Raw genomic sequence first — 12,326 nt, 5'->3', positions numbered from 1 at the left:
TCCTCGGCTGGGGCGCTAAGATCAGACTACTTTGGGAGAGCTCCCAGGTGCCAGGTAGGCACGGCGCATAACGTCATTGAGACAACTTGGGCTTATTCCTTTGTCAGTATCCGTCAACACCATATCTATATGGCAAGACAGGTTTCCTTAGTCAGGTGCATGGGAACGCTTCATCTTTCAGCTGCTTGTGGGACTGCATGTTTCCGAGGCATTTGCGCAGCCGATGCTGTTGCTCAATTACATCACTGCGTAAAGTATTGGGTATCGAAGGGATAGGTAGGTACTAACGGTACTATCAAGCAGGGTTTTGTTCTAAGGTGGTTTAGCAGATCCCGTCGAATATCAGATGGAGTTTTGCAATGCTACACAATGCGAATACGCCATATCCGTAGACCTTTCTGGCGGAATGCAGGGAACATTACTCGAGCCAAGGCCTAGAGCGATCGAACAAGCAGCAAGTTGGAGTAAGCGCTCAGTCCCCGCTCGACAAGAAGTCTTCAGGAACAGAACTTGATAGAAGAAGTATCCGTATTAGGTTAGCAATCCGTACTTGATGTTCTGACTTGGGTTCCCAGTAATCATGGCTTTCGTCTGTTCAACGGGAGGTAAATGACGACGAGCCCTAACAGATTTAATGCAAATATTGCAGGTCCTGTAAGGATAGCGTATCGGGGATTATGTGAGCTGATGCTTTATTCACCTCAAGAGACAGCCGCCGAGTGACAGCCACAGCCCACACGTGAAGCGCGGGGCGTGAGGCGTGAGACGGATACCGGGTACTTTATGGTTCGATACTTGGATAATACCAAACAAGCCACGAGCCTCTAAGGCAGCCCCACTGGGGTCGGTGCAAGCCTTTGACCGCTCAAATTGCTGTGCAAGACGGTGTCACAAATGCCTCTGTGTCGGGGCATTTGCTCCGGGCAGCGCTATCCCAGGTTGGCCCGTCACTTGGCCTGTCAGGACTGCCTAGGAGCTGTGAGGGGATTATCGCTGTGTTGAGTTTCCCAGGGCATCAGCCTTGGAACTATTTTGATGGAGCAGCTGGGCGTGGGCCGTGCATGCCGAACGCATGACCTATGGTGCCCAAGGCATACATTAAGGTAAGGTGAGGTTAGGTCAGGTAGGAATGATCTCAAAGGTGAGCCAAGATAAAGTAGGTAGGCACGTAGTGAGTTCAGAGGTAGATGATGATGCCATGGGGGCTAATGCCTGCAATGTCCTGCTTCACAACAAGGTCTGGCTAGCGGGTAAGGTCAGCCAAGGTGAGTGTGCGGCTTCCCATGAGATATCCATGGATTGGATCCATGGGACTTGGAGAGTTTTCGGCGGGGTTCAAAGGATGGAGGTCTGGAATTGGGAGGGGGAAAGTGGAAGGTACGGCTACGGCTATGGAGCAAGGTACCTAACCTGTGTGCCAGAGGGGAGGGGAGGGGAAGAGGGGGGGATGTTGGAGGGAACTAATTGGGTGGAAACTTAGGTGGGAAGGAACTAACAGTGAACACACACTGGGCGCCCAATGTGAATGGCCAAGTGACCCAACCTACGGAGTATAGTATGCAAGGAAGGCAGGGTCGGACACGATGATGAGGTACCTGCCTGCGACAGTACCTACCTACCTAGGTATCCGTAGAGGGGTGCAGCGGACCAGCGGTGCAGTGGTACAGCGAGCGGTGCTTGGACTGACGGGAGGTGGAAGTTGGGAAAAGTCCATGGCCAGAATTGCCATGTGCTCCGTTTCCATTTTGCAGTTTCCCATCCTTTTTTTCCCACCTCAGGTCCCTGCTTCTATGCTTTCTTGCTGCTTCCGCTACCGCTTCCGCTACCGCTTCCGCTTCCCTTTTTTTTTCTTTTTTCTCTCTATCCATCCGTATTGGATTTGCTCGCAGCTCTGCACCCCTTCTGCACCTCATCCCAGCTTACCTTAACCTGGGCATTCTGTCCCTGCCAGATTTTTGGATGGTGACGAGTTGACCTTATTTTCTCTCTTCTTTTCTGCACTGCACTTTCGTGCGCTTCGCCCTCTCTCTCTCTCTCTCTCTCTCTCTCTCTCTCTCACAAGTCTCAACCTTTTTTTCCCCTTCTTCCCCCCCCCTCCACGCCGTCTCCTCTTCCATTCCATCTCATCCCATTTTCACTCCCCCCCGTCCGACGACGCAGCTTCTGATCGTCCCTCGCCCTCCCGCCACCCTGCATCGCTGGCCAGGCCGCGACTCGACCTCACCTCATGCTCCGCGTGCCAACCTGACGGAACCCAATCCAGCCCTCGCAAACCGTCTCACAGCAGCCAAGACAAGGTCCGCAGCCACGGGCTCTCCAACTCACCGCTGCAACTCCTACTTGATCTGGGCCTCTGATCTCGACCCTCGACTCAAACCTCGACTCTCACTCACCCACGCACCCACTCCCTCGACAACTGGCGCCGTGTACTGCTAGGTACTGCTGCCACTACTTCGTACCCACGCCTTCCCGAACCCTCGCTTCCATTTGCACCGCGACGAACTAGACAGGCATAGTCAGCCTCTGTACTCATTCGCAGCAACCCATCCGGCCTTTGTTTTTTTTATTAATTGCTACGAGACCCCGTCGCTTGGAAACATTTCACAGAGAAACAATCCTCCACCACCACCACCACCACCCCCGTCGACCTTATCTGGTTGCCGTCCGTTTCTTTCTCTCGATCCCCTCGTTTCGTTGCATCGGCCACACGCACTCTGACGTCGTCTTCTTCGACTCCCATTCTTTGGCACGCTTTTCGACAAAAAAAAAAGACAAAATAGACGTTCTAGCCAAAGGGACATACATGCGAGGCTAAGCCCACTACTCGATGCACAAAGCCCCGTACCGGCTTGCGCCTTACATTCTATCTTGATCTATTCGCGTTCTAGGCCTCTCCGGATCACCACTTCCTACTCCCCGCATCTGCCCATGCCCATACGACCCGCGACTTAGACTCTCAAGCTCACTCTCTCCCGCCTACGCAGCTCATCGTTGTTGCAGGTCCAGTAAAGGTGCTCGTTGTTGTAACCTCCACTGGCATTGGCCCCAGTTTGAACCTGGTCCTCGCTCCAGCCGCAGGTGCAAGCAACCATCTTATCGCACTTTGAGTTGCCAACAGACGGTACCTACCTTACGAATAGACCCAGCCGATTTGCAGTACCGCCGCACATTGGCCGCAACGTAACGGGACCGCATTCTGGCCCCCCGGGAAACCTTCCCGCGCATCGGTATCAAATCAGCCTCCCCAAGTCGCCAATGCCTTTGTTAGAAGCCGTCAGGCCCAGTATCGGAACAGTACCGCAACCATGTCTCACGGACCACCTCAGCCTCCAACCAACTTTCTTGGCTTTGGGCCCCAAGACGCCTATTCCGCCTTTGAAGCTGTTCGTCCCGCCCGCTTTCCTTACCTTGCTCCTCCTGATCTGATAACTCACTTTCTTTCCCTCGACCGCCTCGCTTGCCTCTCCTCTCTGTCCCTCTCTCTCCGACCTCCGACCCGCCTGACCCCCGGCGCATTGCTTTTAGGAGCCCCTCCCCATAACCACAATTCGCTACAAACCGCTCCCAACAACGCGCTGACGCAATGCAGATGGCGGAAGCCGACCCCAACATCATGTCGTCTCTCCTGGACTCGACAGTCTCCGGAAGCTTTGACGCCATGTCCATGAGCGTCGACAACCCAAACGACGACAACGCCATGTCCACCTTCAACTTTGTCGGCAATACACCAATGCCCGACGGTCTCCCCGACGATACCCCTTTCATGAATAACAATTATTCCAATAATGGCGACGATGCCTCCAGCGTAGTTGGTGGGGGCCCTATGCCCTCGAGCGGCTTCAATTCGCAGGCTCTGCAGCAAGCCGGGAGCACCCTCACCGAATTCACAAAGAGACGCAACTGGCCAGCAAAGGTCGTCGAAGAGCTGAAAGATTTCCTCAACATACTCGACGCCCATGGTCGCATACGCTTCGTCTCCCCAAGCATTCTCAATCTTACCGGTTACACCGCCGACGATATCCTCGACACATTCCTCAAGGACCTTGTCCACCCCGACGACCAGGGTGTCTACGTCGCCGAGCTAAACGAATCTATAGCATCAGGAAACTCGCTACGCATGTTCTTCAGGCTAAAGAAAAAGGACGGTAAATACGCTATTTTCGAGTCGGTCGGCCACGCCCACATCGCCGCGTCCAAGTTTGCGCCGAACCCGCACAATCAAACGCCCTTTTGCCAAGCCGTGTTCATGATGTCGCGCCCGTATCCAACAAAAAACGCAGGTTTACTGGACTCATTCCTGGAACACAAGATTGAGAACGAACGTTTGAGGAGGCGCATCGCTGAGCTGCGCAAGGAGGAAGAGATGGAGAATGAAGAGTCGCAGAGGCAGTGGCTCCAAAGCCAGGAAGGCAGGTCGGACGTAACACCATCGGAAACCACAATGACATCTGCCCCTAGCGCCATATCTCGGGCCGGTGACGGAGGCGACAGGTCATCGGCCCTCAACGTTGCGCTTACACGTGAGGCACTGGAGGGTGTCGCGGGGAGCCGCCCGGATTCATTGAAGGACAAGATGGCCAGATACGAAGGGAACTCCCACACTGATACCATTGAGATGTTGACCGGACTGAGATACATCGAGGGCGAGAGGAGCCGCGGCATCACGACAGGAAACGCGAGTCCGACCTTGGTCAAGGGAGACGCGGGCATTGCGATTCCACAGGACCGGGACCCTCGGACAGGTGACAAGAAAAAGAAGCTCAAGACTTCGGAGGAATATGTCTGCACGGACTGTGGTAAGCTCCGACTTGGATCCGACATGCAATTCGCTTGGTATGGCGAGATGCACGTAGCAGCACGCCGGCTAACGATGATGATATCTGATCAGGTACCCTGGATTCTCCGGAATGGCGCAAAGGCCCGAGTGGACCCAAAACGTTATGCAACGCGTGCGGCCTCAGATGGGCCAAGAAGGAAAAGAAGAATCGACATGGCAACAACAGCACCCATCACTCAGGATCGTTGCAAGTTGAGCATGGCGGAGGTTAAGTTTTAACGAGTCACCACTGGCGCATTGGCCGGCAAGTGCCCACGAGGGCTGCCCTGGGCGTGGTCATTCCATATGCACCGGAGTTGGCGTCTGGAAGACGGCACGGCGCAGGTTATCACTTTGAGACGGACATGCAGCTGTTTGCCATGTTTCCAGCAGCTTTTGTTATTTTTACAGCAACCAAGCAAGATACCTGAAGACGATTGGGGTCATGGGACGGAGGAAGAGCGTAGTTTTGGCAAGAGCAGTTTCCAACAGCAGAATCTATTCCAAGCCATGTTGCTTCAATGGGCGGAGCGATCGTCCGGTCAGGCGAGTCAGAGGCAGTTGATGTCCGCGGCGGCTCGGGCGGGACCTAGCGGACGTGCGGTCCTGTTTATCGCAGTTCGGCCGGCGGTCAACATTCGACCCCAGCACCAGCTAGGAGCTGTATAGCCTGTCTGTCGGCGGGCGGCAGGCATCGCATCGTGCGTGATGTTCCGAAGCGGATGCGCATTTTGCATAGAGAGGTTACCTCAGCCACAGCTGGCCCTCCCCAGCGTGCTTCTGTCGGCAGATGTACGGCGAATACGGGCTGCCACGCTCGGGATCTGTATTGTCTACAGAGTATTACATCCGTTCTAGACCCGAACTCGCCTCATTCACGCATCCATGGCTGGCTGTACTGTCGACTGGTGTTGACACATGTAAGCCCGGGGGTTTCCTGAAACATGTCGTTAGCCCTGGAGCTCTGCACAGACAGCTGGGCAGGCTTCGTCCTTGCATCGAGAGCAACTCAGGCAATCCCCGCGCAGATGGATTGCAGCCACTCCGAATGCCTACTGGCGTGCTGGCTTGGGAGGGTGTGCAGAGCTTGCTTTTGTGGGTGCGACACAGGAACCTAAGCTGCTAGGTCCTGTTGATCGTCAAGGGGCTCTCGCAGAAAGGACCCCGCTGTCGGGGCGGATCAGCTGTGGAGGGGTACCTTGGTGAGGGGCTACTTCAGGGTCCAACTGAGGATGCCAAGGCACCGCCCATGCCATGAAGCCCAGACACCTCACCTCAGGAAAACATCTGGCCCAGCCCGTTCTCCACGGCTGTGCACTTTGTGCTGCCCCCGACGTGTGCAAGCATCGAGCTGCATCATTTGAAGTGCACTACCGACATGAATAGCTTGTGGACGGCCCGGGGGCATTTGTGGTCCCTCACCATGTACAGCTAGCTCGCTCCATACATGATGTGGTCTTGGTGGTTCCATTATACGGCTTGTGCTGCTCAGGTTGATGATTGTGGCTGTGAACCGGGAGGCCTATCCGACCAAATCAACAGTCTGCCACAAGTTCATTGGACGCCGTTCGATCCTGATTCGAATTTTAAAAAAATTTTTTTTTTTTTTTTTTTTTTTGGAGGGGGCATGCAATGATGGATGCATGACCAGCTCAGGGCTCCTGAGACAATTGATCGCCCGCTTGGTGATGCGGAGACGTGGCTCGCCTGTTGCCATTTACAAGAGCTATCAACACCTGGGGGTTTGCCTTACCTTACTCTTTAGTTTCTCCTTCGCGTCTTCTTTCCTCTCATCTTTTCATCTCTTCTCTTTTTCTTCACTTCTCGCAAGACTAAGCGTACTCTATTCCACGGATCTCTCCCCCACTATTACATCATTACCATTATCATCATCATCATCGAGCAACAACACGCCCTTCTTCACAATGGATAAGCTCATGAACGCCGCGCAGGAGTACCTCGCCAAGGACGACGATAAGCCCAAGCAGCACCAGCAGCAGCAGGGCTACGGTACGTGTGCTCTCATATCTTCTGACAAGCTTTTCTGGTTGCCCCCTTTCTGTCAAAGTACCCCGCTATCCTTACCTGACCCCGCGCCCGCCCCTGAATATCAACCAAGAGTGCGAGAGAGAGTGAGGGACGAAGAAGAAGAAGAAGATTTTTGACTGATTGTGATACCTCTTGCTGGAAATCTAGGCCAACCCCTTCCCGGCGGCGACAGTAAGTTTTTTTTTCTTTCCTTCTCGTTTATTTGAAAAACCTCATCTCATGTCTTTAAATCGGACCGATTTCCCGTCAAATTGGGGGGCGGGGGGGGGGGTCAACTTATTTGGATTTGATTACCTGCGTCATACCTAAGTCTGGAGAGAAAGAGTTCAACGTCGTAGCTAACCACGCGTTGTAAAAACAGAGTCCCACGGAGGTAACTACCCCGCAGGCGCCGGAGCCTTTGCCGATGACGACGATGAAGACGATTACCGCCACGCTGCCAACGAGGCCTCTCGCCATGCGGGATCACACGGCGACACGGATCTGTTTTCGAGTGTGTTGGGCGCGTTGACGCAGAAGAAGGGACAGTTGAGGAATGAGGATATCGATGAGGATGGTGCGTTCGTCTCTTGTCTTTTTTTCCCCTTCAGACTACTTACCATGCTGGTTCTCCTTCCTACGTTTTATGGCTCCCAGGCTCGTGTGGTCATGAAGAGCCAGGGTAACTGAGAAAGAGGGAGGAAGGAGCAGGGGAGAGGAGGGGATACTCTACAATTTGATCAGCCCCAGTGCTAATTCCGTAAACTCCCATCAAACAGAGGCGGTCAACAAGCACAAGAAGTACTTTGGCGACGACGATGACGACGACGAAAAGGCAAACGACAAGGGCCTCGGCGCCGCGGCCGCGATGCAGGCTCTCAAGATGTTCTCGAGCGGGCAGACGGGCGGACAGAAGCAGTCCCAGGGCGGGTTTGCCGGTCTCGCCATGGCGGAGGCCAGTCGGGTGGGTTCTCTCTCTACATCTCCATCTACACTTTTTCTCTTCACCACCTATCTCCCAATCAACACCGATTCCTTCTCCCCCTCTCCCCCGATAAAGGATGAGAGATAGACATAGTTGGTGGTACATGACTAACACGCTTTACTCTCTCCCCAAACAGCTCTTTGACCAGCGCCAGTCCCAGGGCAAGGTCGCCGACGGCACGAGCAAGGAGTCTGCGATCCAGCAGGCGGGCGAGATGGCGCTCAAGATGTACTTCAAGAGTCAGGGGCAGCAGCAGGGCGGTATCATGGGCCTGGCGTCCAAGTTTATGAAATAGAGAGGGGAGGTGTGTTGGTTAGCGATTAGGGGGAAGAGACACAATGAGCATGTGTGTTCCCAAGGATACCTAGGAGTATGACAATGAATGAAAGCAAATGACTGGATGACAGAATTGACTCTACGCCTTTGCTCTGCTCTGCTCTGCTCTGCTCTTGATTCATAATGATTCGATTCTTCAAGCTAGAAGCATTTTGAGATACGAGTACATTGCTTTCTGATACTCTTGAACTGGACGACATGTTGCCCTCTGTTCTTTTTGGTACGCACTGCCTTTGGCTTTAGATATTCTTCTTCGCCTCGAGGCCGCCATTCTTGGCAACCTCGACGACATCCACCCACCCTTCGGGCCTCTGCCGCCCTTCTTCGCTCAAATACGTCTCGGCTTCCTTCGCCCAGCCGAGAAGCTGCTCCTCGCACCCCCACTCCGCCATGGCCATCAGCCCGATGGGGACCTTACCCTCGCCCTGCACGGGATCGACGTAGCCCACGGGCGCCGTGACGGCGGGACACCCGCTCACGTTGGCGACGTAGACGTAACTCATGTTGGCAATGGTGGTATTCGCATCCGAGACGCCGTAGGCGTCGTCGCCGGGCTGGCGGGGCCAACCGGGCAGCGGGGTGGTCGGCGTGACGATGAGCATGCCCGGGTTCTGCTCGTAGAGCCAGGCGACGTGCTTCATGAGGAGGTCGCGCAGCTGGGCGTACTTCATGTAATCCCCCGCGGGCGTCTGCGTGCCGACGGACATTGTGATTTTGTTGGCGTGGTTGATGATGGACTGCCACTGTTCCGGGTCCGGGTGGCGGTGGCGGGCGAGGTCCTGCATGTCGGTGACGCAGGTCGCCGAGTGCATGAGCTGGATCTCGCGGAGGTAGGGGATCTTGATGGGGACGATTGCGTACCCCTGGGATTTGAAGTGGTCTACGGCGCGGCGGCAGACGGCGGCGACGGAGGGGTCTGCGCGGGACCACCACGCCTCGTCGATGCCGATGACTTTCGGGGCGGAGGGGGAGAGCGCGGGGGAGGGCGTGTAGAGGCCCTGGATGGGGTCGTCTGGGTTGGGGCGGGACATGAGGCGGTAGGCGATTGTGAGGTCGGCGACGGTGGCGGCGAGGGGGCCGACGACGCAGACGGACGAGTTCATTGCCATTGTGCGGTGGTGGGAGGGTTTCAGGCCGTAGACGGAGTTGAAAGCGCTCGGGATGCGGATGGAGCCGCCGGCGTCGGTGCCGATTGCGATGGGGACGATGCCGGCGCCAAGGGCGGAGCCGGCTCCGGAGGATGAACCGCCGGGGTAGTAGGACTTGTTGTGCCAGTTTGTGGGGGTTCCCCAACGGGGCTGTTGTAAAAAAAAAAAAAAAAAAAAAGTCAGTTTATTCACACAAGAAATTACGTGAATTCCGTTTCGTTTTCTTCACTCACGTTGCAACCGTTGGTATCTGCAGAGTCTCTTGTCAGCTTGTTCTTGTAAGTTGTCATAGGGAACGGCATTACGCACCTCCTCCTAGCTCATGCATGGCATTTTTGCCCAAGACGATGGCACCGGCAGCCTCAAGCTGCTGAACGGGCCATATCGTCTTGTCAGCGGCCTTGAACCACGGCAGGTCGGGGCGGTACTGCATGCCATTGTGGCTGACGTAGCCCTTGACGTCGCAGTCGTCCTTGACACCGATGGGGACTCCGTCGAGCGGCCCCAGAGGTTTTCCCTGCTTCCACCGCTCAGTGGAGGCACGGGCAGCGTCGATGGCAAGATCCTCGCGGCCGTGGGAGGCCACCCAGGCGTTTGCGTAGGGCCCCGTCTCGGGCGGGGGGTGGCCCTCGGCGCGGCGGATCAGGGGCAGCAGAGACTGGACCACGTCCAGCGGAGTGACGGCTCCTGAGGCGTAGAGGGCTTGGTAATCGGCGCTGGAGAGGTAGCGGCCCGGCTGGTCTTGCGGTGCCGGGGTGGTCAGGTCCTTGGTGAGCGCGAGGGTTTCCGGGTGGGATCCCGTCTCGGAGAGGACGAGGACGTCGGGCTGGGCGATGAGTGTTAGCGGCGTGGAGTCAGATTGCGAGTGGGAGTGAAACTCAAGTAGTGAGCAGAGATTTGAGAATGGGACGGACCTGGAAGCGGTATCTGTAATCAACGAGGCCGGGCAGATCTCTGATGGAGCCGAACTTGGCGTTGCGCCAGAAGAAGCGCTGGATGACGCCGGAGCTCGCGAGTCTATGTAGGGTGGGTCAGCTCATGAGCTTTGGGTTCGGTGAGAGCGTGTGAGTGAGACTCTAGACGTACGCTGTTGCACCCGCCACGAGAGGCCAGCCGCGGAGGACCGGGTTCTGGTCCTCCTTCTGGGTCTCTGTGTTCACTTGCGCCGGCGCCTGGCGGGCACCGGGGTAATTGGCATATTTACGGTTCGGAGCCATTGCGAATTTTGTCTGACTGAAGTTGCCCCCCGTCGGTAATTTGGTGTCTTAACGTCGTGGACCGCGATTGACAAGGACCCCGAGGCAGTTGGTCAAGGATGGGTGTCTATTGGACCAGCCGGCGTATTATGAAGGAAGAGGAATGGGAGCTATACGAAAAAGTTGAAGCAGAGAAATGTGAACCAAGAAAAAGTCTCAAGACCTGGATAGCAGGATCAGAAGCTGTTGGGAAGGGACGTTGAGGGGACCCTTTTTGGGGGAAGGTCGAGCTCGGCTGAGTGAATTTAGAGTTTCAGGGGGGTTGTTACTTGAAGAAGGACGGAGAGGGAGCTTTGGCCTCAGAGTACGGAGTATGGAGTAGGCTGTAGGTTGTAGCTTCTCAGGAGCCGACCCTCGGACGATTTTGGAGGTTGAGAGCGAGCAAATAGTTGAAACGAAACGGATAAGCGAAGCGGAGCAAATGGAAGTACTCTGTTCGGACTACTGTGTTTTCTTTTCCCTTCTACTCCGTAATCACGTCGGACTAAGGTAAGGAGGGTAGGTGTGGAGGACTCCCTTGCGTTAGCTCGTCTTACCTTAGCTCAGATGTCTGTGGTGATGATGTGTTGCTGAGAATCCATCAAACATGCAAAGTACAGCGAGAAAGCCCTTTCACCTCAGTTTCGGGACCCGCGCGGGAACTCGGATCAACGTGGTGCGGTGCAAGCTCTCTCTCTCTCTCTCTCTCTCTCTCTCTCTCTCCTCTCTTCTCTGATGGAGGGTTCCCAGCAGCTGAAAGCCCCATTTTCCCAGGAGGTCTTGGGGCTACACTTGCCAAGGTATCGCAAGTCGAGCGACCTTCCCTGCCCCTCTGATGGTTGAGGGTAAGGCGTAGACGTCACGAGCAGCTTGATGCTTCGGCATCTCTCGTCGGGTTCTGGTGCCAAAGGGGGGGGGGGGGCGATGGACGGCGCGCTGCCTATCTCGTGCTTTGGTGACATTCCCGTCGAGAATCGGTGTTGCAATTGGCCGCGCCGTTCGGGGGCAGGTCCCAATTGACTCGTCTTATTCGCTGGCCAGCGAGAGAGATACCCCGCCAGGATCCGAAAGAACATCACGTAAGACGAAAAGTAGGGTGCCTTATGCCATCCAGCTGGAGCACTGCCGGTAGATACCAGATGTCAGACTAGTTTCTTCAACTCGTAATAGCCCTGAAGGATCAAATCGAGCACTAGAATGGTCCAAGTTTGCAGGGTTGCTTCTCTGTCAGTGTGAGAGACGCAAAGAAGCGGTCTGGGGGCCTCCCTTACCTACCCAAGGTAGTGACGGGGTTCCTCACCGTATCTTATCGCTTCCTTACCGGAGTCAGCACCGGAGAACCCGTATCGATAAGACAGAGAGATACAGAGAGATAAGACAAACCTCGGTGCGTGCAGCGTCGCAGTCGCGTTGGGTCCCACCTTTCCCATACCCCACACGCAAGCCGATCTCCCGTCCGTCGGTCAAGACACACTCGAGGCGCACGCGACCGACCTAAAGAACGAAAAAAAAAATTAAAAAAAAATCGTTGGCGCCTTCCGAGTCCCGACTACGGATACATCCGCGGGGATTTTTCTCTGGTTTGGGGAAAAGAAAAAAGAAAAGCTACCTTACCTTAAGGTAAGGTAAAATAGTTACTTTTTTAATCTGCATGCAGGGTCCTGTTCAAGTTATATTTGTATATTATATAAATTGTCTCAAGAGCGCCTCGAATCGCAAAATGATTGAAAACGCGCCATCGAATCTTGTCCCATGATCTTTACCCCAGGATCCCATGA

At 55.1% G+C, this 12,326-nt stretch overlaps 3 protein-coding genes across 3 annotated transcripts; 2 read left to right on the top strand and 1 right to left on the bottom strand.

Moving 5' to 3' along the window:
• Window positions 1–3,583: 3,583 nt before the first annotated feature.
• Window positions 3,584–5,049, top strand: BDP81DRAFT_328952 (GATA zinc finger protein; the record flags this gene model as incomplete). The annotated part of the gene is made up of 2 exons (XM_060585267.1): window positions 3,584–4,796; window positions 4,889–5,049. The coding sequence occupies 2 exons, from the start codon at window positions 3,584–3,586 to the stop codon at window positions 5,047–5,049; spliced, it is 1,374 nt and encodes a 457-aa protein (XP_060440949.1).
• A 1,692-nt stretch (window positions 5,050–6,741) lies between these two features.
• Window positions 6,742–8,124, top strand: BDP81DRAFT_453278 (uncharacterized protein; the record flags this gene model as incomplete). Its single annotated transcript, XM_060592812.1, has 5 exons — window positions 6,742–6,826; window positions 7,013–7,036; window positions 7,227–7,421; window positions 7,624–7,808; window positions 7,966–8,124. The coding sequence occupies 5 exons, from the start codon at window positions 6,742–6,744 to the stop codon at window positions 8,122–8,124; spliced, it is 648 nt and encodes a 215-aa protein (XP_060440948.1).
• A 280-nt stretch (window positions 8,125–8,404) lies between these two features.
• Window positions 8,405–10,530, bottom strand: BDP81DRAFT_464322 (amidase; the record flags this gene model as incomplete). Its single annotated transcript, XM_060594137.1, has 5 exons — window positions 8,405–9,463; window positions 9,547–9,563; window positions 9,623–10,139; window positions 10,228–10,330; window positions 10,400–10,530. 5 exons carry the CDS (start codon window positions 10,528–10,530, stop codon window positions 8,405–8,407), a joined length of 1,827 nt encoding a protein of 608 aa, XP_060440947.1.
• Window positions 10,531–12,326: the final 1,796 nt, after the last annotated feature.

This window comes from Colletotrichum phormii (assembly GCF_030913505.1).
Source record: "Colletotrichum phormii strain CBS 102054 chromosome Unknown BDP81scaffold_22, whole genome shotgun sequence".
Classification (NCBI taxonomy): domain Eukaryota; kingdom Fungi; phylum Ascomycota; class Sordariomycetes; order Glomerellales; family Glomerellaceae; genus Colletotrichum; species Colletotrichum phormii.
Note: the sequence above shows the minus strand (reverse complement) of the source record. Positions and strands in the feature narration are given on the sequence as shown.